This window comes from Chlamydotis macqueenii, chromosome 1, assembly GCF_036417535.1.
Source record: "Chlamydotis macqueenii isolate bChlMac1 chromosome 1, bChlMac1.mat, whole genome shotgun sequence".
NCBI lineage: Eukaryota > Metazoa > Chordata > Aves > Otidiformes > Otididae > Chlamydotis > Chlamydotis macqueenii.
In genome coordinates this window covers 49,259,320-49,285,783 of record NC_141556.1, presented here as the reverse complement: position 1 = coordinate 49,285,783, position 26,464 = coordinate 49,259,320, and the positions used below count along the sequence as shown (strand labels likewise).

Genomic DNA, 26,464 nt, shown 5'->3' with positions numbered 1-26,464 from the left:
AGAGGAGACCTGAAATCTAGCACCTTCACCTTGAGACGTATATAATAAAAATCAGCAGGCAATGCAGTGGCTTCTACTCCATAGGCAAGGTTCTTTACAGTAATTTAAATCAATTACTAGCAAATTAAATGATTTTTCATGTCACTGTCTAAAGGACCTACTACATATTTTTCTTTACAGATTACAATCCAACTGTGCAACCACAGTAAGAACAAAACCCAAAAAAACATATCATGGTAAGACAAAAGAGCGACAAAATGACAGCCTTGCCTAGTTCCCAGAGGTTTGTTGATTTACCAAAAACTTTGATTAAAAATATATATATTCTACCTGTAGTTCATGTTTCTCATGGTCCACCAGAAAATAAGAACTACTAAGAAACATGGTGAGAAAACACAGGATGGACAGGACTTTGTACATCAAGAGCACCTTTTCCTTAATCTTTCCTGATATTAGAAGAGTTTGTGTTCAGAACAAAAACAAGAAAGACACCTAAATTTGAATCTTCAACTTGTAGCAGAAAGAGTTATGAATGGCTTTATCTCCAAACAGGAATGATCCTTTAAAGTTCCATTTCAGGACTTCATAATGAAACTAGATCAATTACTTTTGGCTTTGAAGATTAATTGAAACTCTACAAAACAGCTGTAAACAAAAGGCAAATTTCAGCTTTTCCTCTGGCTTTAGTCATGAAGAAAACTACCCTGAAATTAAGTTCTGGTGTATTTTACAGTATAAATGTAACACAGAGGCTTTCTGTACTGGGGCAAAGCTCCAGCTGCTAGGTACTACTTGTTCAAAGTACAAGATATTTTTCTGAGAAGACTCAGCTCAGCTGGGTACTGCCTGGAGTGTAACACATCCAACTTGTACAGAAGGAAAAAAGTAAGTGATACCAAACAATTCTAAAGACAAGCCATTTAGCCTTTTTCTGTACTAAATATAATTCAATCATGCAGATTTCCCCGTGAGAAAACACCAAGAACGGCAACAGTTCAGCTGTTTTTCCTCCCAAAGCCAAAGGTTCACTAGCCAGCCTGGTACAGCAGAAAGTAAGAGAATTGTGGGCTGCCAGAAGCACCAATTCTCTTGAACAACCTCTTTCCAGCGACTGAAACACATTCATCTCCAGTAGGAAGTAAACTACTTAGGTATGTATATGTATTCTGAATTCAAGCTACCAAAACAGGGTGACCCACTCAAAGCCGAGAATAGCTCTCAACACTTTCTCATAACCTGTAGGCAAAACCAAGCATAGAATTGGTTGCAGTTCTGTCAAATAGCTACATCCTCTTTGGCATTCCTAAAGCACCAACCGCCTTTGTGTGCAGATGCCAATACTTATTTTATAAGCCTGGAATGGTGGGGGAAGATTATCTAATAGCGCATTTCCCGTATCTTGATCCTAAATCATACCTTGTTTTGAGTGATTGCCTTCTGCCTCTACGTCTGAGGTAATTAATTTTGGTGTTCCAGACATGGCATATGCACTTTCTTCATGTATTGTTGCACTACCACTTTGCATGAAAATAATGATGATTGTGGTGTTAAAAGACAGAACTTTGTTTAGCTGCCTCCAGTCAAACAAAAAAAAAAATCAAACCGAGTACTAAAACCTATGCCTAAAAAGGCAGTCACCAAAAACTCTGGGATTAAATGCTTACTCTCAGCTTATCCTTTCCTAGACCACTGTCCTAACTGGCTTTCCTACCTGGGACAGGCATCAGAGGGCTGGATGTGGGGAAACCAAGAAAATAACTGCATATGACAATCAAGAAAAAAAAAAGAGAGAGGCTTGAGGGTCAAGGGGTTTAAAACATGTAAGAACAGGGGACCAAAGGGGAGCCTCAAACAAGACATCCCCGACATCTTTTCTCAAAGACACACAAGAAACCAGCAGATGCCACCTGGCACTTCTCTGTCTGGACACAGGACAGCAAAAGGAAGTGGAAAGAAGTCCTGCCCCACAGTGGGGATTCTGCCAGTCAAGATTCCTTCTCATGGTGCTCTGTGTTGACAGACCCTGGAAAAGGTTAATGGTGAGTTCCTCAACACCGTGGGTATATTGAGCAAGACAGACCCAGCATGGTTGTCCTTTCATCATCTCTCATCCCAGTGGCTACATTATGGAAATGCTAAACAAAACCTCAGGCATCTATCTCTCCTTTTACAGCTAAGACTTCAGGGGTAAGGAAGTTTTCTGAGCAACTGCAAGACTACTATAGGAGAAGGAATATTACTAGTAACATAATGGATTCCACAGGTGGAAAAAAAAAAAAAATCAAAGCCTGTATGCCCCTACAGTTCAAAGGCAAGGCAAAGAACACTGGTAAGTTTGTAATGTAGGCTAAGCAAGGATAGGATAGGATTATTATTAAGTCTTGAGAAAGCCCCTTTTTCAAAACCAAGGTGAGGAAATCTATAAAACATAGTATGAGGAGTATGCCCATCAGCTGTGGTCAGGAGTCAGTGGGTGTCTGCTACACAGCTGCAAAGATTTAAGGACACAGCAGTAATCACAACTCTACATTAGAATTTATATCAGATATATTACAACCTGAAAAAGATAAAAGACCGTGATGGCAAGCATGAATGTTACCACTGCAAAAGAAAGACAAACAGCTTTTGTAGAAGGAGGATAGATACTGCAGGGTCATTTGGTGTTGACAATTTTTAACACATGGAAGAAATTACATCCAAAATCCCAAATGCGATATCCAATTTCAGTGTCATGCAGAAAATAAGCATGTAGGTAACTCACAGCAGTTCCCTATGGCGAGGCGAAGCAGTCAGTTCTTCATACTTTATATATTCTGTGTGCCAACAACAATTTTTTTTAACCTTGCGATACCACTGGACTCAGAAGCTGATAAGAAAGGACATGAAATAATAACGTACCCACTCCAAACATCTTGACAAAGGCAGAACATGCAATCCTAGAGAAAGGTCTGAATAATAACTTTACTTGTAGATCTTTAAAGAAGAAGCAATACAATGATGTTCAGTTTGTTTACAGAAATGCTATTAGACTCTTCTCTGGTATGTATGACCAATGTGCTCTGCATCTCAGAATTAAATTAACTGTATGTTATAGCGTTAACCAATCTGTGAAAGGGTTATCCATATGGAAATAGTAAACTGAGAAGGAAAAAGCTATCCAGGATGGGGAAAAGGCTCAAAAGTTGTGGCTCAGACGTGACTGGAACCAGATAAGGAGAAAGGGAGCCATTTAGAATTGGGTGTACGTGGAAGGGGTATAGGATCACAAGTGGCTTTCCAGGGGATTTCATTCCCTGCTTCTGTATTAGCTTACTCAATAAACCAAAGGACTTGATCTATTCAGACAGTAACTCTTCATTAATAATATGACAATATAAATGCTTTTGTTGATGCACGAGATTATAATTAGTGGCTTGAGTAACTAAATGGCGGTAGCTCTAAGGGAGGAAAAAGGGCTACAGCAACAACTTGTACAGTCAATAGGAACTGAGCAACAAAAAAAGTAAAAAGCCACACTTACGGCATAAAATAGGAGAAAAGGACTTTGTTTATCAGTGCAAAGCCTAGAGGTGTACAGATGTTAGCTGCTGCCAAATCAGAAAGCTACTTAACGCCTGGCAATACAGAATCTCTTACCATCTCCCTCTCCCCACCAGGAATACGCATGCTTTGGGACTTTGTGCCTGCTTTGATGCTCCTGGATTAACAGTTATTAGAACCCCAATTCCAGGACTTCTGGTATTCTCCAGGCTCGTGTAGAAAGGGTTCATAATTACCCCACAGGCAGTAATGCAAGACAGTGAAGTCTGAAAAGCTCCAGACTCGTCTGGGTGTGTATATCTCAGACAATGTTGCTGATGTGGTGAAAGTTTTCCAGAATGAACCTACAAGGTAAGGACAGCACATACAAAAATAGTGTCTGTGCATACACAAATTGGAGGGTTTGCAATTTTAACTGGACAGCCTACTATTGACTACAAGAAGCACTAGTAATGCTGTATCCTACACAAGTAATTCATAACCCTTCCTCAATTCACACTGGAATCAGTTGGCATGAAAGCAGTATCAAGACAGGGATATCCTATATATGTCCTTAACTTAGGAGGAAGCTTTATGGACAAAATTTACCTAGTATTTGATAGTAATCATCAAAAGAATGCTGAAGTTGAAAAACCAAGCTGAAAAAGTGCACAATGCTGAACTTCATACTGGGGGACACTATCAGGAGGGTTAGACACTAACAACTATACACAATCTAATGTTTAAGACCAATCTGAAAGACTTATGCACAAAAGCAAAAAGCTAGTTCTGCCTTTCCTAATGTTTACAGATAATTACAGAAGACTTGCAGAGAATCTCAGGGGATTACTGCTGCTATAATTACCAAGATTGATTTTCTTAAAAATAAAAGTCCCAAAGTTATTTCAGCACTTCCCAAAGAGGTTTCGAATGGGTAGAAGTAGTACATTTGTGCAGGCAGAACAAGAGGAGGAAAACCCAGCACACTGCTTTCTTAATCAGAATATAACCCCTATCAACAAATATTCTCAGTGATACAGGAGGAATTTTAACAAGTGGACCACTAAGCAGTGAAAGTGAAAGCTGTTAAGTTTATGGTTGGACTCAATGATCTTAAAGGTCTTTTCCAACCTAAATGATTCTATGATTCTAAATCATTATTTCATGGCTGTGAATCACAGTTCCCTTCTTATCTGGCTTCATAAAAGTAACGGGGAGAAATCTTCTAAGCCAGAGACTGGCATGCCAAGAATTTTGTAAGAGTATGCACATATCAAAGGCAAAATGAACACTGCAGTGGACATATAATCACACTAGGAATGCCTCTGATCAGCATTAGCCAGGAAAACACCTTGTCACGCAGAAGGCCAGAGCGTGAAACTCGAGCAAACAGCAGGGTTTATACTCCAAATTTTCCTGATACTAGTCTGAATGGAAAGGCACCACTACTGAGATTCACTTTTTCTCTAAATGACTTGATGTTTATTCTTTAAACTACTGTAGGTGACAAATGGAAAAACAAAAGAAAAATGCTAACAGAACCAAAACAAGACACATGCAACCCTGTAATATCTCCCTGGACTCCCTGGGCATCTTTCAGGGGAAACACAGCTGTTTTCACTCCTACAGGCTCTGTTTATACATTATCCTGTAGATAATTAAAGTAAAATTAGACACAAGTAATCCAACAGAGGCCAATGAGCACCCTAACATGCATACAATCACACAAACAAATGTTTCCAGGTTGAGTCTGACAAAAAAAAAAGATATATTAGCTCAGGGCTCTTTAGTAGCTATTCCAATTAAACAACCTATAGCAATGAATGTGTTTCCACTAGTTGGGATATGGACACCACCTAAGATGACCATCGCCTTCCAAAGACTGAGGAGCTCTTTTCAGGCCTTTGTCTTGGGCAAGACATCAGATCAACGCAGTGCTACGCCAGCAGCTGCCCAACTTAATTTTATCTAAACAGAAGAATTGTTACAGCCTTCTAATAAAAGGGTAGACATTTGGGCTAAGCATGTATTACAAATTTATTTTTTACCTATATTATACCCATTGATTATACTGGAAGCTGAAAAATTCCTAACATAGGTAACAACTTTAAATAGACAAGTGAAGTGTATGTATGTATAGTTTGCATAGGAGAAGGAAGATCATGCACTTTGTTGAACAATTTAAAAATAAAATAACATTGCTATATATGAGGACTAGGATAAATGAAATATATAAATAGTGATAAATTAAAATTACACTCTCAGTAACAGGGTCTTTTCTCCTGGATTCAGATGCAAGGAAGAGACACAGTTTTATCATCAATCCTCTTCCCCCAGGACAGGTCTGAATTATTTCACTAAAATCCGTGCACAATTTCTGGGGCAAGTTAGGGGCATTAAGAAGGGGATTCACAAAGGCCAGTGTGCCAAGAAGCTGCTTCAACTAGCCCAGATGAAACAAGGAGGAGAGGAACTCAAGCCCTATTTTATCTTTTTCTGGGACTTAGCTACATTTCTTTCAACTACTGGGAAGGAGTTTATTCTAGTCAAAATTCCAGATTTGAGCTCTTTCTTGGAGCAACGCTTCCACCAATGACTCATAAAACACAGCTGAGGGGGCACCGCTCATACAAACCACAGATGCGCTTACCTGGGACATGTCCAAGGTGTCAAGGTGGTATCCTGCCTGTTACACTGTGGGATCATATGAATATTAAACCATTCCATGCAAAGAGCTGCACCTCACTGCCAGCTGCCGGCAGGGATGCTACAAAGGGACAGGTGTGCGCCGCAAACGCCCACAGGATTCAGTCTCGTGGGTGAGATCGCTGGAGAAAGGCCTTGGCTGCGTGTCCCGACACCGGTCATGAGTGAGACACAAGACGCTACGCTGCTGGGCATTGTCGAGAGGCAGGCAGCCTGGGACCTGCCTACAGCAGGGTTTGTAGTGCCCATGGAGCTCCGATGGCAAAAGCTGCGGTGTCTGGGGACCTGGCTGTAGGCCCAGCCAGCAGCTCGGTGGGGAAAGATTTAAGGCTTCCCATTTTGGATCCGGATGCATGCAAGGGGAATGCCTCAAGAATCCTGAGTTAATATCTATTGCAAACAGCTGGCTAGCATTTCTAGCTGTAACCTGATGTCGCTTTTAAAACAAGTGTTTTGCAGGTGAACTCATCAGATCCAGCCTGAGCAAGGGAACAGAGGCGATGATGAGAGCGTTTTGCAACCCTAACTGCAGCAATCACTGTTCAAGGGTACAGAGATGAAACTAATCTTGTGTGGGATGTGACAGAACTGGATCACAGAGAAATACATGACTTTTTAATTAAACAGAAGAGGAATAAGAATAAAGAACATATCTTGTCACTTTGAAAAGCTGAGTCAACACAGCCATCGCCTACAGGAAATAAAAACGTATTTAAAGAAATACTTTCTTCACATAGAAATGCTAGAAAGTACTGGTTTTCCTTTTCCTTCTAGCTTTCCTTTCTCAACAGTTATTTGCTGAGGATTCATATGCCCCTGCTTAAAGGCAGCACCAGCTGCCCATGGAGGAAGCCCACCTCCCACCAGAGCCAGCCAGAGACCCCCAGGGCTGGCCAGGGGGTCAGTCAACCCTTTACCTGTGTAAAGCCCTTTCACTCAACCATAGCACGTTTTATTAGAAAGATCCAAAGACTGAAGCAGGCCGTTCGTTAAAGAGCTCAACACATTATTAACTACAAATGAAAGGTAAGACTTTCAAAAGCATCAGCACAGGACTAAAATTGCTGTCTTTAAAGCCAAGGGGAGCTTACCTTTGACCTTGGTGGGAGGAGGGTTGGGTGAGCTTGGGTTAACTATGAGCCCTTTTGAAAATCCCAGGCAAGGTGGTGAAACACTAAGATTAAGAAGGCTGCCAGAAGAAGTGGCGCACTAACGGCAATTTATTCCCCTTGACCTGATGCATTAATGCTTATTTCCTGCGCACACAAACTGTATAGCATAAATCAAATCGGCTCCTTCTCTAAATGCAGATTGGAAGAAACACTGAAGCTTCATTTCAGTGGGCAGCAGAGGTGCTTGTTAATATACGTGTGCAACTCCTTGCCAATACATCAATCTATGAGGGAATACAAATTTATTCACAGACAAAGCAAGAGCAGGAAGAAAACTTAAAAAGAAAATCTGACAGTACACAGCGACAATGGTTCAATGGCTAAAAGAAGCAGCAAGACTGGTTTTCAGTTTACATAGACAATTGCCACATAGATAAAAATTGGCTTTAAAAGTCTTGTATACAAAACCGTAAATCTCCTAACAAGATAAACTGCAGCTCCATCACTCTGAGGGAACGATGAGTGATGCTTGGGTGCTCTAGTTCTCATTCATATAAACATATATATGTCCATAAACAAATCTAGAAGGAAAGCTTAGTTGCATATGGCAGTGCAGGGAGGACTTCAAGATATAATAAACATGCATAATTAACTGTATCCTAGAGGATTAACTATATTCCCAGAGGAACTTCCTGACCTTTGCCATACAAGCGACATTTCCCAGGGTCAACAGGTCTGGCCTCTGACTTCACTGGAGGCCGACTTTAACTGTGAGACACTAGTTAACATTTTTACTGACTTTGGACGGCAATGCAGCCTCCACAGCACATGGCAGCTAAGGTGGGTGTGTTTGCTGTTTGGTTGTTTGTTTTTCTTTTTTTTATAACAGCATTCATAGACTTAATTTATGAAAAACAATAGATTTTCACCATGCAATGGGAATACAAAAATTAAACAAACATTTTCAGATGGAGCTCCAAGGCAATTCTGGAGGTGCTAAAAGAAGAGCTGGCCATCTCTGAAGGAAAATATTAATGAAGAAAAAAATTCAGGAAAATAAGTCTACAGAGTCTTAAGCAGGAAGTTCTCTCAGTTACTCTGGAGCATATATTAGTGTATATCGATGGGCTACAAGGGCCATTAACTAGTATCAACAGAATGCCTATACTGATGACATAATGCAAATGCTTTTTCATCTTTACAAGTGGCTTTATCAAGCTGCAGGATCAGGTCCTTACAATAAAGTTTCCAGTCTTTTCTAGAAAACAATTATTGTCTCTACAAAGCTTTTTCAATGGTCCCCTCACCACATCCTGAGACAAGACCAACAGTGGGAATCTGGCAACAATTAATAAAAGATCTTGAGGATCATTGAGGACTGCAACTATGCACGGTTTTGGAAATATAAGACATGGGCATGATTTTATCACACTGTGATGCAAGTTGAGGAGGAAAATGGACAGAGAATTAAGATATTTTGTCTAACGGAAAACTACATGTATGTATGAACACATAATTTTGGGAAGAAAGGATTCCAAGACTGCAGGTGTTTATGGACAAAGCCACCTCACCCACTGGCCAGAAAAGGCTACGTCTGTATTAGCAAGCAGTACAGAGCAATAGGAGAGGACCTATACACAGATCATGCTGAGCACCTGGTGTTCAGGCTATGAACAGCCGGAAGGTTTCACTTCTAACTGGCACCTGTCTGGTCCTATGGACCCTGTGAACACCTGGAGCACATTTTCCTGTTTAGATTCACCTGAAAGACATCTAATTTAAGCACTCCAATTCACTTTAAAAGTATATTCCTAATCTGAACGAAAAGTCATGCATACATATCCGAAGTGTCCTATGTCAGCACCAATTCTACTTGGATTAAAGTCCTACACACTGACTACACAGAGTGTGATGCCAAGCTTACAGAATCACAGAAAAATCTACGTGGAGAGGGACCTTTGGAGGTTATCTAGTCCACCCTCCTGCCCAAAGCAAGGCCAGCTTCAAAGTCTGATCAGGTTGCTCAGAGTCTTCTACTCTTGAGTGCTGACTGTTTCCAAGGATGGAGATTCCACGGTCTCTTTGGGCAACCCTACTTGGGCTGCAACCTCTGGTGGCCAGTGCTTAACCCGTCTTGTGAATTTTTTTTCCTTATATCCAATCAGAATTTTCCTTGCTACAACTTGTGGCTGCCACTTCTTTTCCTTTTGCTGTGCACCTGTAGGAAGAGTCCGACTCCACCTTTTCTGAGCCTACTTGGCCTTCTCTTCTCTGAGAATAAATGCAGTTGTCTTAGCCTTTCCCTGTACTTCATGTTAAAGAAACCACTTTAGTGGTGCTCCAGAAGACTCTCTAGTTTGTCATTCTCTCCCTTGTACTGGTGGCATAAAGCTAGACACGGTATTGTAAATACAGCCTCCTAGTATCACGTATAGGGGAATAATCACTTCCCTCAGCCTGCTGGTTTTGCTCTTGCTTATGCAGTCCTGTGCCTGATCAGTCTTCATCATTATACTTGCTGTCTACCAAGACATCCAGCTTCTTTTGTGCAGAGTTGCAACTGGCCAGTCAGTGCCCATCTTGTGTTATTTTGTGGAAAATTTGTATTCCAAGTGCAGGACTTTACACTTACTTCTGCTGAATGTCATTAAGTTCTTGCCCCATTCATCCAACTTGCTGGGATCCCTCTGAGAGGAAGTCCCACTCTCCTGTGTCAAATGATCCCCAAGATCTGGAGTCTGCTTTAGGCATAGTTCAGAAGATCCCAGAACACAAACTGACATGCGTGCAAAGTTAACTCACCTGCAAACTTCCTGAAGATACAGTCTCTCCTATCACCCAGGTCACTGATAAAGAGGTTAAACAGAATTAGTCCCACAGTCAGCCGTGAGGAACACGACTCATAACCAGCCTCCAGTTAGATGGATATTGAACCACTGACCACCACCTTTCAAGCCTGGTGGTCTGGCCTCTTTTTCACCCACTGTGCAGTCCACCCGTGCAGTCCATACCTTCCCAGCTAGCCATGAGAAGGCTGAGACTGTGCTGAAAGCTTTGCTTGAGTCAGTTAAACAAAACCTACTGCTGTTGTCCACTGAGGCAGACATTTTATCACAGAAGGCAAGGATCAAGTTGGTCAAGCTTGATTTACCTATGGTAAACCAAAGCTGGCTGTTCCCAGTCACCTTATTGCACTTGTTGCATTTGGCTTACCAAAGCCTACAAAACATGACAGAAAACATCCTCCCAAAGATATAGGCTGGCTCCCTCAGCACTCTCAGATGCATCCCATCCAGCTCCATGGATTTGTGTATGTCCACTCTACTGAACATAGTTCCTAACTCAATTCTCTTCTACTATAAACAGCATCTCCCTCATCCAAATTCCACTAAGCACACAGACCAGGGCCAATGGACAGCAGACTTTGCGTATGAAGACCCAGCCTTTTCCCTGTCCTTCATCAGTGTTTACCTCAGTCTTCCTTCCACTGCCAATATACCTGTAGAAGCCCATCTTGTTCTCCTTCTCATCCTTGAATGGTTTCAAACTCAGATGGGTTTTGCCCTTCATAACTCTATCCCCAAAAGCTCACAGACTGCTTTTATATTGCTTCTGGGTAGCCCGTCCTCACTTCCACCTCCTAGACAATTCATTTTTGAATTTGAGCTCAGCTAGGAGTTCCCCTTTCAGTCAAGCTGGCATCCTGCCACAGCTGCTGCTTTTCCTCCATGTAGAAATGGACCATTTTTGTGCCTCAAAGAGGTATTTCTTGATGAAAGTCAGGTGTCCTGGGTGCTTCTGTCCTTCAGAATTGTCTCCTACAGTCTCGCCAACCAGCTTCATGAACAGGCTAAAGTCCAGAACCTTTACTCTGCTACTTGCTTTTCTCTCTTCTCTCAGTATCTTAAACTCGAGCACCACATGGTAACTGCAGCCGAGACTGACATCAACAAACACCTCCCTAAACAGTTGTTCCTTGTTTGTGAGTAGCAAGGCCAGTAGAGAACCTTCCTTAGTCTACTCATCTAGGACATTGATCAAGATGTGGTCCCTTCTGCATTCCAGAAGTCTCCTGGATCACCATACTGTGTCATATTCCCAGTAAACACCAGGGCTGTTAAAGTTTCCCTAAGAACCAGGGCCTGCAATAGAAGCACTCTTTTAAGAAGGCTTCATATGATCATAAGGAATTTCGGGTTCAAAGAGATCGCAGGTCTCCTGTCCAACCTCATGTTCAAAGCAAGGTCAGCTCTGAGATCAGACCATGTTACTCAGTATTCTATCTAGCCAGGTTGTAAAAACCTCCAAGGCTGAAGACTACTCAGCCTCTCTGGGTCCCCATTCCACTTCTTGACTCCCCTTATGATGAAAAGCTCTCCCAATAGTCAATCACTTGTTGTCACCTCTCATTTCAACTAATACCCTTCATCTCTCATCTTCCCATCATGCATTGCTGTGTAGAGCCTATCCCTGTCTTCTCTTGATATCCTCTTTGTAGGTACTGGAAAGCTGCTATCTTCCCTTCTCCAGGCTCTACCTCCTTTTGATCGGGAAGCTCTATATAAGATGCCATCACAATGTGTCTCTTACTAAGCTCCCTTCTGATCCTAATCTATAAGCTCTTAATCAGCCTGTTGCCCAGGCAATAGCAAAGCTCTGTGCATCCAAGACAGTCCCTTTGAAGAGACTGCAATGGCATCCTTGCCTAAGAACCTGAGGCCATGCACTATGGCACTGCAGTTGTGTGAACTATCTCACTGTGTCTCTGCAAATGCAATGACATCACAGTGCTGCAACTGTGCGGACTCCCACTTCCTCCCAGCACGCTTTTGCCCCACACTGTCGAGTTGATCCCATGTGTCCCTAGAAGTCTCCATTTCTTGAAAAGGGTCCTGTGGTCCCAGAATCCAAAATGCTGCCGTGACACCAGGGGCACAGAAAGGTGTGAATATGCAGGATGTATCCACCTCTGCCCAGGATTTTCCCCTTGAATGGCAGAATGGAGAACACAGCTTGGGCTCCATCCCTTTGCACAGAATCCCTGAAGTCATCCTTCATCTGCTGAAGTATTACTAGTGCCCACATGAGTAAGTAGCAAAGTCTGATGATTGGCCAGGCCTTGGTGTCCTGGATCCAGTCCTTGGGGAAGCAGCAAACTTTGGAAGTCATCAGGTCTGGTCAGCAGATGAATGTCTCCATGGAGTCTTCAATCCCCATTACCCATTGCTTCCCCTTGGTGGCACTGGTTAAGAGTAGCTGATCGGGCACACCTGGGCCAAACACCTTGCTTGCCAGAACTCACTCCTCCTCTCCTGTTTCCAGGGTCTATATGTCTTACTAAATCTATATTATTATTAGCCTCACATGTTTGTGTTACTGAGGATGACACCAAGTACGGATATATCTTTCCATTAACTTACCTGAAAGAAACTGAGACTGGACAGGAAACACTACAGTTCTTAACAGTGATGCCTAAGACTTAGGCTTCTCAAAGTGAAAAACATAGATGCAAGCAGCATAAACACAGCTGCTTATTAACACAGCAAAAAGGCAAATATTCCTTAATCTGTTAAAAAAAAAAAAGAAAGAAAAAAGAAAAAAAAATATCTTGCATTCATACACACATTGAAATCAAAATACATACACAGAATGCTCTGTAGAACCAGGGAAGTTGATTACTTGTCCATCTCATGATGCATGCTGTTAATATTGAGTGTGCGCACAAACCTTTAATGCCAGACTTCACAGATCTCGCTGCGGTCAGGAACAAAGCCAAAGCCATAAATGTAACACCCGATTTTCAGGGGAGATGGGAATGTGGAAAAGAGTTTGGGAAATTCTTCTACGAGGATGCCTTTCAATCTCTCCAGAGAACCAGAGAACATTTTCTACAGCCTCCAGGCATTGGGATGTGGCACAAGGGCATTCCTTCATCTCCAGGTCAATCCAGTGCGGCCAAGGCTGCTAAGCCCATCCCTTTCCTTCAGACATGCATGGGAGGAAACTCCCCCTTCTGTCACTGGACTATACAAGAGAGGGGAGGGAAAGAGAAGAAAGAGAAAAAACACCGTCTTCTGTCCACCATTTTAGAGAAAAGGAATTCATCAGCTGCTCTCCTATCTGATATCCAAATGGAAAAGGCAAGAGACCAGATTGTTTCCTTTCTGCATTAGACGTGAGAGGAAGCAGGATAGGAAGAGGGCAGGAAACAGTCAACAAAAGGTAAGAAGAGATGCTAAACTTCCCCATGTCCTAATGCTGTTGCATTTGAATCTGAATTCTTAGAAACTACAACCCAGCTGTGGAAAAAGGACTTTGGGAAAGCTGCGGGGGGAGGGAAGGATGGCTTTCTCAGCAGAAGTACATGTTTTGCTCTGTTTTGTACTTGCATGCTTCATCCAAAGTGTTACACAATGTGAAGCTTTATACAGCTATACAAGAACACATGCTCCCCACACATCTAGGGAAAAACCCCAACCACACCAAAATCTGTTCAAATCAAAAAACCTCACCCAAGTCTAACAGGATCCTAATGCAGACTGCTGACTAAGTACCACAACATCAACAACAAAATCATGCATTAGAAAATATTCCTTGCTTAGCTGTGAAAGAACAGCTTTCCCAGGACAATTCTGTGTAACTCCATGCCCCAAATTCACTAACGTTTACCAGACAGCAACGGCTGCTGCAGGATTCCTTTGGCAAATACTGTATCTCAAACTTTTCTCTTTCTCAATATGCTGTGTTTTCCTGTGGAAATATCATCGATACTACAAAGAGGTGCAGTACTAACACTTTTAGAAGTAAATAATTTTATAGCAACATACAGTATAGAGAAAAATCTAATACTTGCGCGGAGAAATTCCTGAGTGGAGAGAGATTAGAAAAACATTCTGATAAACAAGTGCCGTTGAAGCTTACTTTTTTACTCAGTGCAAAAAATATTGGGTAACTGTTTGCTGTTCCTAGAAAGAATGGAATTATGTTGCCAACAGTTGTAGTTTTTTGTAGGAACTATAATACTACATCGAAGATTTATGTTTCTGACAAAGGCATAAAGTTATCCAAACTAGGGCAGAAAAACCAGAATAGTCTTTTCCCAACAAAACAGACCCATGTTATTTTTGTTAACTCTTGCTACGGCAGAAGTTTTGATCTTCAAAACCAGAAACTCATGCTGCAGTTGATGTTTATAATTATTACATCTTGCAATGCCACTCTGCACAGAGTGAATTGTTTTGTCACAGGTTCTTACACAAGCAAGAAACACACCCTATCACCTTTAAATGGATTAAAGTCATTAATATTTTCCTCCAAAAGCACATGACTACATTTTCTTCTTTACATTTTGGGGTTTTACTATGATGCTTTCCCTACCTTAAGAAAAGGTTTCCCCAAAGCTGTGGCAGTCTGACAGATCAATACAAGAGAGAAGAAAAGTGACTCTAGGCAAAGGGCTGTCCTGTGCATAAAGTAAACAAGCAAGGCGAAGGAGGCTTGGGTCTCTCTGCTGCAACTACACAGGTGCGAGCGGCCCTACCTGCCTGCATGTCACTCTCCTGATTCCCACGGAAAAACCATTCCTCGTGCTCTGCAGGATTAGGGTCTTCTGTGTTCCTTGGAACTACAGCAGGTAACAATATACAGAACTATTATTTTTAAGTCAAACTGACATTCAGCAATAAAACTCAAGATATCAGAGGTTTTAAAGTTCATAAGGTTTATTTGCCAGCAGCCAGACATTATACTCTGGATTGAATCCTGGGCCAATTTACAGTTCCACTCTATGCTGCTCCATGAGTATTGCACACAGTTACACAACTTGGAAATCAATAAATCCATTGCCTTGGGAGAATTTTCCCAAAGGCTCCCGATGAGTCAGTGGCAGTGCCTTGTTTAGGTCTGAGACTTTGGCTTCCATATCATAGCTGCTTGGTCCACTAGATCATACTTATATGACATCACCAAAAATGTTTTTATTTCTGTCCTTCTGAAATTCCTGTTTGTTTGGTTCAGATGGTTTGTTGTTTTGTTTTTTACTAGGGGAAGAAAATAAATTGAAAGCTTCTTAACAATGACAGTTGTGATTTTTTTTTTTTTAAATTGGGAACCAACAAACTATATTTCTCAGCTGAAGCAAAGAAACAAAGCCTGACCTCTTTGAACAAAATGCACAATAATCCAAAGGCCTACATAGAAAAATCACTGTCCTCGTGCTGCAGTTTTTATGTTTAGATAGACAAAACCTAATAGTCTACTTTTACTGACTTTAAAAATCCTATGTGTAGCCAGTGAGAAGTGAAAGACTATAAAATAAAACCTTCCTTCAAGGAACAACTTGCCACCAGTCCTTAGTCCTGCAACAGATCTGCAAAAACTGAGGATATTTTGGTTGAGTAAACAGAATTTTAATTGAGCATAAACAAGTGAACAGCAGGCATGGAATTTCCATAAGTATGCATGATTCAAAGGAAAAAAAAAGAATTTAAAATCTAGAGCCATAAAACCAACTTCAATTTTAAAAGTTTTAGGGTCTAAAAAAAGGCAGCGTGTATGTGGCAGGCTTTTTTCACTACAAATGGATTCTTGAAAAGAAATCGCCACTGACAAATCATCACTTATAAGAACTGTTTCCAATAAGGCAGGAGTTAAGTTATCTAGCATGGCACATTCAATTTTAAGTATGCTGATAGTTTTATTAGAGCCAATGGCTTTTTCCATGCTTAAGGCAAAGCATATGCTCAAGTACTCTGCCGAGACAAAAGCTTACAAGTTTGTTGTTTAGAAGGCAAAGAGAAGCTTTTTATCCCAAACCACATTTTCTTGCATGTAATCAGCCCTGATGATGCTGCCATAGTTTCCAATTCATTCCAGGGTGCACTCAGCATTTATTAGGGCACAGATGGTGCTCTCTTTCTTTGGCTTCTAAAGAACATGCCTAAATATTAAAACAAACTTGGCTATCTGCCTCTTATCCTGTTCTTACACTCTGTATTGCCATAGTAAAAATAACAGTAACCTTGGATCTAATCTGGAAGCCTTTTCTAATTTACACACAAAATTTGGCAATAGGATTATCGAGTACAGTCAGCCCACTCGAAACCGGAGAACCTGATACGCATGAATCCAGCACGTTAGTCACAAGCGATCGAGACTGGGAACAAGCAATCCACAAACCAACCAAAAGAATAAAAATCACAAACGAATTTTCTAGTAACAAACTACGCGATCCTGACTGTACTTGATGGCTGTGTGTGTGTTTCTGGAACTGTAAGGATTATTCAATAGCTTAACCAGCAATTAGCAAACGAACAGGCTGATTTGTAAGGCAAATAAAGACTATTAGCATGACAGGATTTGTCATAACAGCGAGTAAGGTTTTTTTCCAACACACTCAACGCCACAAGTTTGCATTGTGCTGAGAACTTGCAGTGTTTTCCCCTATGGGCAGCACAGGACATTTATTTCCCAAATTCTGAAAATTATTTACCGATTTCCAAGCAAGCATAAAGCAACCTCCCCAGAGACTCAACAGAAACACAAACTGTCACGATATTCCATTAAAAAATGTCCTAAGGTAAGATAATGTCAGATTTGTCCAGCAGATCTTGACAAAATGTTCTTGAACGTGCAGCTAACTGGGACGCAGGTGCACATGACGGTCAACAGGTATTTGTCACCCATCTTCACGGGCTTTCAGTCTCACGCAAAGCACACTGACACTGGAAAAATCACACGTCATGTGCATCAAAATACATATGACCAAATTCAAATGGAGCGGGGGGGGGTAGGGTGGAGGGCTTGGAGAAAGGTTAATCACTCTGCTTGGAAACAATGCTCCCAAGCAAGGACTACTTCCCTTTTTTGCCAGTAACACGAGTTTAGCAGCCAGAGCGTGCTGCCAGAATCTAGGGCAAGAAACGTGCGTTTTAAGCAGTCATCTTGACTTCAAAACAGTTCAACAACTGAATGCACAAATTGGTAAAGAAATCACTTCTGAACAGAGTCCAGAAAACTAGTTTTAGAAGTACATTTAAATGTCAGGATAAGATTATGTAACACCCACTAAATCGGTTAGCTCCTAAATTTGTTTAAAAACTAAGCAATGGCTAGTCATTTTGGAAGTAATGATCCTAGATATTTGCACTCCAGTAAACATAATAAACTAAATAAATCTAAATTAGCATATGGTACTAAATCAAAATGACATTAAAATCATAATGTAACTCAGTAAATAAAAACTCTGTCAATATGAACAATATAGAAACAAATCACTGTAAAATATACATAAAACAAACGTTAATAAGGTATGGATAATGAAGAGATTGTTCTGCAGCTACTGAAAACTACTTTTTATAGTCTGCTCCCTTTGAGGCAATGCAGTCTAGGTCCTCCTACATCCCAGCCCCTTCCAAGGCAGCCTCTCCTGCTATCTCCCGGTCTCCTGAAACTCAGCCCTACTCACTCCCCAAACTTTGCAATACTTCCTGGCATTTGGCTGGCTTCCAGGAAATTCAGGCTGTGCCATTTTGCTGGTATCATGCTCCATATCTACATGACGCATAACTTGAAACTACTGGTACGTTCAATGCTTTCAAAATTACGGCTTGACAACAAGCTTCAAAATATCAGCACGTTAATCCTGGCTTTACCTGCAGGATCTTGTACTGTCATTTCCTTACGCTTCACCATCAGCTTGTCTTTAACCCACGGGAACTCCTGTAAGGAATCCAAGAACGCATCAAAAGCCTTGGGTCCTCTGGTGGGGAGAATATCAAGGAGCATCATGGTTTTCCTCTGACTGGTGGTTTGGGATTTTATTTCTTGAACGTGACTGTCCGTGAGAATGCCTTCTTGGTAGAGATACTGAATAACAATTCCATCCACCAGCACCTCTGTGCAGAGCTCCAGGCGCAGGGAGCGTAAAAGCTGCTTGTCTCTGGCATCCATCTGGCAACCTAGAGCATGAGAAAAGGAGTAGGGAAATGTGTGAAGATTAAAATAATTCAATCTTTAACATCCAGAAGTCATGTTTGATACCTGGCAACCTTTAGAAAGAATGCCAAACTCAGAATCACCAACTTGGGAAAACTGTTAATGATCCCTATCATCTTCTGTCCGTTCAGATTTCACTCACGAGCTAAGATGCAGTCATATCTGGGAAATATTACACAGGAGAATCTTTGGCATTGTGAAGATCTGTCCTTCGCTGGAATAAAAACCACGCCAAATAATCCTGCTCACTAACTGGTCAAGGCCCATGCTAAGGGCTGCTAGAGCATTTGCCAGTTCTTAAGAGACTCTACCCCCAAAAAGCTAGAGAGATGTCACACCTGACCTCTGTTACCGATGCCTCTGAGGCTATTGCTGTTGCAGCACTTTTGCTGCAGTAGTGCAAAAGCAGCAGCAGGACTGGCAGATGCACCACAGCCAGGCAGCAGCTGGGACAGAGTCAGCAGGTAGCTTTGGCCTGTGCGATGCATTTTCATTTCAGAAGGGGTGGAAATGTACCTTACGCACCAGGTCGTTCTTCCACCTGACTCATGCTGGAAGGCTGCTCTGGAACTCGACTGATCTGATGAGGAGAAACTTTCTTTGAATTTCCATCTCAAATTTATCCACCTTCTACTTATAGGCATTTGTTCTGCCAAAACTGTTCTTTAGCTTAAGTAGCTCTTCTCCCTTCCTGGTATTTACCCTTCTAATGTATTCACAGGAAGCAATCAGGTGCCCTCTGCCAGTTTCCATTTCACTTGACTAATGCTCTGACTAGACAAAAGCTGGGAAAAGATACACTTTATAGCCACTCTACAGAAGAGGAATCAAGGTCCAGAGAGACCAAGCAACTCATCCAAGATCATACTGGGAATCCGTGCCAGACCTATGAACCAAATCAAGATGTCTAGCCTAGTCCTTAATGACAAACATATCCCTAGGCCCATTAACCGCACTTGAAAAGGAAAATGAGTAATACAGTTAAATACTTTCTCTTGACTAAATAATGAAGTAAAAAAACTCCAGTAGGTGTTCAGCATGATTAGCAAGAGAATTTCTGACAATTAAACTAGAAGCTGTTGTTCAAACACCTAGACCTTGCAGAAAACTGTACTTTATTCAGCTTGAGGATACAAAAGCTTTGAAAATCTCTGCCTCTTCTTGTAAGGTCCCTCCCTCCCATTGCTGAAAACATTGCTGAACAGCACCTTCCCGGAAGGACTCTGTTTTTGTGAGAGAGAGACTGCGTAGTCTGGTCCGATCGGGGCTGAACTACGACACCTGTGTTACCCAGTACATTTCTCGTAAACTGAAGTTAATTTTGAGATGCCTACCTTCTGTCTAGGAGTCATTTGGGAATCAAACAACAGCTATCCTGGCACCTGCCCTTAAAAAAAGCTAGTTTGCTAGGCATAGCTCAAACATCAAACTCCATCATGGAGTGAGATGATAGTGCAAGCAACGAGAAAGAGCAGGCAAGAAAGAGAACTGGATTTTCCCACTGGACGTTAGGGTGCTCATTTTGGACAGATGAAGCTGAAGATTCTGGTCTCTAACACACACTACCTTTACACTACTGGGAGCAATCACCGGACTAAAGCAAAAGCAGGTAAAATTCAGGCAGCAGATCCCTGCCATTTCTCCCTTGCAGGATTCCCCGACTGCCTGCGACCTCATGAAGCGCTTGCCGCGTTCAAGGCAGGCACCCAGCAGCAGCTCTGAGGGTGTTATCTCAACCCAGGCAGAAAACTGTTTCAGATGCTACAAAGCTCTTGTGCTTCACATTCTGCACAGGCCATCGAGAGTCCCCGTCCAGGAGCCTCCTCACCCATGTGCCGGATGAGGAACATCAACTTCTCCAGTCACTGTACAGCACTTGATGAGTTCCTCTTCTTCAGGATTAAAGTGGTCAACACTGTTAAAAAAAGAAGGCCTTTTCAAACCATCTCAGAAAAATGCCTATCAAGCCACAAATCTGAAGTAGGAATTTCTGCAGAAAAAGGCCTTTGGCTTGCTGACTGCAGAGTGAGCACAACTGAGGTTTTAAAGCCCTTGACGCCAAGGGCCCTTAACACTAAGGTCACTGGCCCAGGATGGGGTGTATTGATTTTTAAGATCTTGTTAAAGATTAAGTATTTTTTTGTGTGTATTTACTGTGAGAAGAAAATATCTGAGTCAGGAAATAAGCAGCCAGATACGGAAATGTATCAGGATTTTTATGTGTAACAGTGTAGGGATGGTGTTTAGTGCAACATGGAATTAATTTGAATTAATTTTAACCACAGCCTATATCTAGGGATCCAAAGTAAGCTCTAACATAAATTTGCTCTAGTAATGCTGGTGCTAGAGGGAAAGTAAAAAGACAAGACATCTGTTTACCCAAAAGATGACATGGCTCAAACCTCCCCCAGATACTTCTAAAAATGCAACTTTTCCATTGTAGAGTCAAATTTTATGAAATACACCTCTGTGTCCTGCTGAATGAGCAGAGTCCTTGACTTATCACCACATCACCATGGATAGGTTTGTGTTTTTCTGGATCCTGACACAGAACCTGTCCATGAATGGGGATAAAATTTTAAAAATCTTGACCCTAAAAAAAAAAAAAAACCAACAAACAAACCTCTTCTGATTCTAAAATGAACATTCACTTACTTTTTGGCTAGAAACACGCTGGCATCTTCCCAAACACCAACTGCACTGCACTGCTTATGACTCAAGTAGGTTCCCATGTGCCTGCCTGGCTAAGAACAAGGTTCACCCTGCCTAACAAGTGACTGTGGCTATTCACAGGATAAAAAATTACACACTCCCCCTCAAAACAAAAACAAAACAAAACAAAAGTTTTGCTTCTAACTCCTCTCCTGTAACCCAGGTCTGGAGGCTGTTGCTCCGGCTGCAGTCAGGGCCCGGCCCGCCCGAACCACCGGCACCCGGGCCCGGAGCCTCCCGCCTCGGCTCCGGCCCGACCGGCAGCACCGCCCGGGCCTTCCTCCCCTCCCGCCCTCCCTCTCTCCCTCCCTCCGGGCACGGCTCGGTGCGGCTGCCGCAGCGGGGGCGGGCGCTGCCGCCCGCCCGCGGCCCCGGCCGCCCCGGCCCGCCCCGCGGAAGCCCGTCCCCTGCCCCGTCCCCGCAGCGCGGGGGGCCGCCGCCGAACGGCCCCCTCGGCACCGTCGCTGCCGCCTTCGCTTCTGTTTTCGCCCTCGGCGGCGGGCGGGGGGAGCCGGGCCGGGCCGGGCCGAGCGGGGCCGCCGGCACCGCACTGCGGGAAAGGGCGGTCGGGGCGACGAGAGCTGTGAGGGGGATCGGGGGGGGAGCCCACTCCGCCCTCGCCCCGTACTTACAGGAGGGAAGTGGGGAACTACACGAGGCGCCCCGGCGCCCGCGGAGCCTGCGCGGGGAGCACCATCTTTGTTGAAGGCAAGAGGGCTTCGCCGGAAGCCGCCGCCGCCGCCCTGCTGCGGGCCGGCCGAGGAAGGCCCCGCTGAGGGCGGGGAGGGGAGGGGGGAGCGCCGCGGCCGCCATGTCAGCTGTGGGCAGCGGGTCAGGGGCGCCCCGCGGGTCGGGACGCAGCGTCCCACCCGCCGCCCGGCGGGGACGAGTGGGCCTCGGGGTCCTGGGGGACGCCTGCGGCGGTGCAGGGGGTGGGGGTGGGGGTGTGCTGCTGAGGGGCTGTGGTTTGGGAGGGGGAAGGAACGGCCCCCGTCCGCAGCTGGACTGGCTGGAACGCACGGCTGCGGCGAGCTTCGCGAGTGGGCGTCCGGCGAGGGGAAACAAACTCCAAGCAGGGCTGTCAGAGGGCCCCACGCGAGTTCGAGAACGGCCTGAGGGAGCGAGGCCGCCCCGCCGCGGGGTCCTCTCCGCTGCTAGGAGCCGGGGGAGCTGCGTGGGTGGGGGCGTGGGGGTGGGTGTCTCCGCGGAGGAGGCTCCTCTCCAGCAGTGCGGAGGAGCTGCTGCGCTCTCAGCGTCTGGGAGCTGTGGGGTTTTGGGTTTGGGTTTGTTTTTTTTTTTTTGCCTTTTTTTTTTTTTTTTAAAGAAAGTGGAGGAGTTGTCTCTAAAATTAAATTAGAGTTTACAAAACCGGCGTTTTCGTTGACATTAGGAACAGCTGATCTCCAGGAATGCTGGTTCCTATTTGCAAGTATATGCTAAGCCAGACTTCATCCAGGTGCTGGTGTCATCGCATCGAACATAGAGCGATACTGTACTGAATGCTGTGTGTATTCAGCTTCATCATTTCCATCTGAGCAGCCTAAAAATGAAGAAACTTTGATAGATGAAAACTGTTTAGTACAATTTAGCCTGTGTCTACCGCATTTCAAGTGCTATGCATGTTCCAGTATATTTTTTGTAGTTTTATTCATCTGTTACTAAATATGAAAACATCTGAATTCATCTGTTAGTAAAAACGAAAACATGTCTTTCACATCATTTTTATACCAATATTTGAAACCAAAGTACTGTAGAAGAGGGAAGACTGTGATTCATAGAGCTATAAAAGTGAGGCGGTGTCATTTCCTATCACCTATCATCGAAGAACTTTTTTCCGTCTTTACGTAGGTGTAAGGTGTCACACGGGCTCGAGCAGTGTCAGCCCTTTTCTTTCATGTTGAGACCGCAATAGCAATGAAAGAGGGGAAAAAAAAAAAAAGATCCTGCAGCACTGGAACTCGCTACCTTGAAGCTACAGGCAACCACAGCGAGCTGGCTGTGGTCTGCTGGGCTTGCTAATGCCTACCCTCTGGAAAAGCAGGAAAGGTGGTTGCTGCAGCTGCTGCTAGAAATGTTGCCACCGTGTGAATCCCATTTGTACATTCAATTTAGAGTAATCGTACAGATTTAAGGGTATTTGGAAGATTTAAGGGTATTTGGAAGTTAGTTATGGAAACCTTTACATGCTTTTCCTAGATATTGTACCCAGGAAATATTCACCATGGAAAAATATAACTGAAAGTATTATTGGTAGAGCTCACATACTGCATATGCTCAGCTTGATATTTATCCTGAAGATTTTGCAACAAGATACACACTTAGTCACGCTCAGAAAGCTTAGATCCTTTTCCTGTGGCTGACAGAAAAGTTGAGAATTTATGTGGACACAGAATGTAAATCACAGGTGAAATTTGTGCACTGGATTTAAGAAATGTTTAAAAATATATATATAAATTTATTATGTGGCCAGCGTCTGCAGAGATGCTATTATTTGGCCATTTTAAAGCAATATTTTGGTTCAATTGGCATAACGCTTTTATCTAGGATTATTTCCAGATAATAAATTTTATACAAGGGGTTTAAATTGCTTCTAAATAATTGATAAATCATGTCTTATTCCAACACATCTATTAAACCGAGGTAAATATTTTTTGTCTCAAGCACACATGTTAGTCTTCTAGTAACACAGACATAAAAAATTTAAATACTCCTATGGGTTATTTCAGAGTGATGCATTAACTTATTTTGTATGACCTTGACAAAACTGGAAACCACACCAGTAAGTCGTCATCGGTAGCTCAAGGACAAGAAGTATGCTGCTGTTGTAGCCAAAATACAGCTGAGGTGGTTTTAAATTTTCCTGTCACGGATAGTTTGTAATGCCGGTTTTGAGGAAATACATTTGTAAACAACACAAACCGGCACCAGGGAGCAGAGAACACCAGAAACCAGCTATGTCGTCATTCCTCAGCGCAGCGCCGTACAGCTACCGAAAGTTTCCTTTCTTAACTTCCTGTATTTCTGATTGCCAGCTTTTTTTCTTTTTTTTTTCAGTTATAGTCCCGATCGAAGAAACTGTATTATATCTGGTATTGGAGTGACCAAACTTGGAGACTTAAAATATCACATCATTGTAATCCTAACAGCTGCATTTAATTGCAGATAATGTGCCTACATTTTAAAATAGAAAATGAAGACAAGCAGTTACATCACTTGCATTTACTATATCTTTTTGCCAGATGAGGCAATTAGGATTATTTATTTTATACCGTCCAAGAATATCTTAGAAAGTTAGCAAAACATACAGATATGCACAGAGCAGCTCCGCTTCCCGCTCAAGTAAATGGTAGCAGTCGTACAGCCAGCATTTAGTCACGTCTTTGCTTACAGTCTAAACAGAGATGCAAAGAAGGAAAGCGGTGAAAGGAAACAGATAAGCCTGGGAAGGAAGAGAATGACTGCAGAGGTCCAAGTCTGATTAAAGGAAAAATCTGGTGTTTGCTTTTCCTTCCACTGGTTTATAAGTAGTGCTGCAAGTTCACTAGTGGAAACCGTAAATGCACTACTGGTGTTTCGGGTTCATCTTTAGCAATGCACCACAGGTGTTGATTATACTGTGCAGTTACAGAATAAGCATGCACACAGGCAATACTTTACGTCCAAGGAGAGCAGCCCTTAAATTTTTCATTTTGGTTCTGTTTGGATTCAGCCCTGACTAAAGTTCTTCCAGTTCAGTTCTGGTCTGAGTTCAACAAAAATTCAGAAGGATGGGACAAAAATATATATATTTTTTGAGCCAGTTTGGATTCTGCTCAACTCCCCACTAATTCTGCTCAAATCTCAAAGCTAACCATGTAAATTAAAAAAAAGTGTATCCTAGACTCTGTGATCCCACACATCAGTATCATCAGGCTTTGAGACTTAAAACCTTGTTTTCTGTGGTTCTGTGGACTGGGGAATCACTGGTGGTCATCAGGCCCCACTTTTAAGGACTGCTGAACTCAGGGTAGCAAGTCCAAATCTGTGGGAGCCAAGCTAAGGGGCATCTCTTCTGACAATGCTGTTCTCCTTACGTGTGGGTTATTCCAGGTCAGAATACCAGATTTTTTTATTTTACTATACACTTTTTTAAAGCTCACTTAAAAGTCACAAATCTTTTTAGAAACTCTGTACAAGTATAATGATATTTTTAAAAAAGCTTTTGAGAGAATCCTTTACGCTAATTAGAGTCAAGCTGTATCCTAGCATGTACGTATTTTCTTTGTTTTCTACAGACTAATTTGTTTCTGCTGATAACAAGAGCCAAAATGTGTTTTTAAAACTAGTGCAAGCAGATTTAATCTATTAGGACAATGCTGTTTTCAATTGTCTGTAGGACAGCGTTCCAACTTTAAGGACAAAAGAAATATGAGCCTCTAGATTTGTTTATTAAAAACACATCTAATTGGTTAAATCTCTCACAAAACATCTGAAATGAAAATGGGAAAAAAAAAAGAAACATATATTATATGGTTGCCTGTCATTTTTAGAAAGAAGAGCACAGAAAACATTTCTGAATGTGATGTGTCTCAAAAACACTGTTAAAACGTCAAACTGCCCCAAACTCGGGTGGCCTGAAGACCAGACAAAAGTCTTGCAAGCCATTGCCATCTGCTGCCGTCCCAGGCAATAATCCCTTCCCTTCCTCCCTCTCCTCTTCTCACCCTGGTCCCTGTTGCGCTCCCCTTTGCGAGTGCGGCCCTCCCTAATGCCAACATCCAGGTCTCCCGTGTCGGGCACCGAAAACCAGGCTGATCCCAAGGAATGGAAGGTTTTGGTATGGAAAGGCTGCCCAACTTGTAGACTGGGCTTAGGCATGCTGTGCTGGGTGCTGGCAGGGTTTGAGGGCACTGGACTGTGGATTGGGAGAGGGTGTCACTCTTCAGGTGGCATTTGGTACTCCAAAAGTTATTCCTTGTTCCTCCTGAGAAAAGATGATGGGCAGGACTGAAGTGCATCACTGAAGGGGATCAGCCTGGGGGCTGCTGCTTGGAGTATTCTGATACTTGGTAACTTCCCATTCATTTAAATAATAAAGGGTTTAAATCAAGTGCAGTTCCAAAAGAGCAATGAATATAAAATGTAGGTGACACGTCATGAACTTCCTTAAAAGTATTATTTTATTAAAAGGCATGTCCAGCATGTAGGTAAAATATAGCACAGAAAGTTTCAAAACCATGGGGTTTGAGGTACTGTGTAGTGTCTATACATTTACATTTGTTTCAATAATAAAAATAAATGTTTATTAGCAGTACTGCAATGAACTAATTCTTAATGCTATTTACTTTGACACAAATAATCTCTAGCCAAAAGTTGAATGCAGAATAGTTATAAGAAGCAAGCATCAAATGTAACACTTTTGTATTCATTCCAGGAAAAAA

General features: G+C 42.6%; 2 protein-coding genes across 5 annotated transcripts in view; both read right to left on the bottom strand.

The window, feature by feature from the left end:
* The window catches only part of CRADD (CARD and death domain containing adaptor protein), an 82,848-nt gene extending 61,072 nt beyond the window's left edge, over positions 1 to 21,776 (bottom strand). For 2 of the 3 annotated variants that reach the window (XM_086750300.1, XM_086750321.1), the window contains exons 1-3: positions 21,677 to 21,762; positions 20,161 to 20,247; positions 17,990 to 18,295 (exon numbers count right to left, since the gene is read on the bottom strand). In XM_086750300.1, coding sequence (XP_086606426.1) covers positions 17,990 to 18,295; positions 20,161 to 20,182 — 328 coding nt within the window. In that variant the 5' untranslated portion in view covers positions 20,183 to 20,247; positions 21,677 to 21,762. Of the gene's footprint in view, positions 1 to 17,989; positions 18,296 to 20,160; positions 20,248 to 21,676 lie in introns of all 3 variants that reach the window. The other variant, XM_086750311.1, reaches the window with a different exon arrangement.
* MRPL42 (mitochondrial ribosomal protein L42) overlaps positions 1 to 26,464 on the bottom strand; it is a 221,131-nt gene that overhangs the window by 159,255 nt on the left and 35,412 nt on the right. The gene's annotated exons all lie outside the window — the stretch shown is intronic.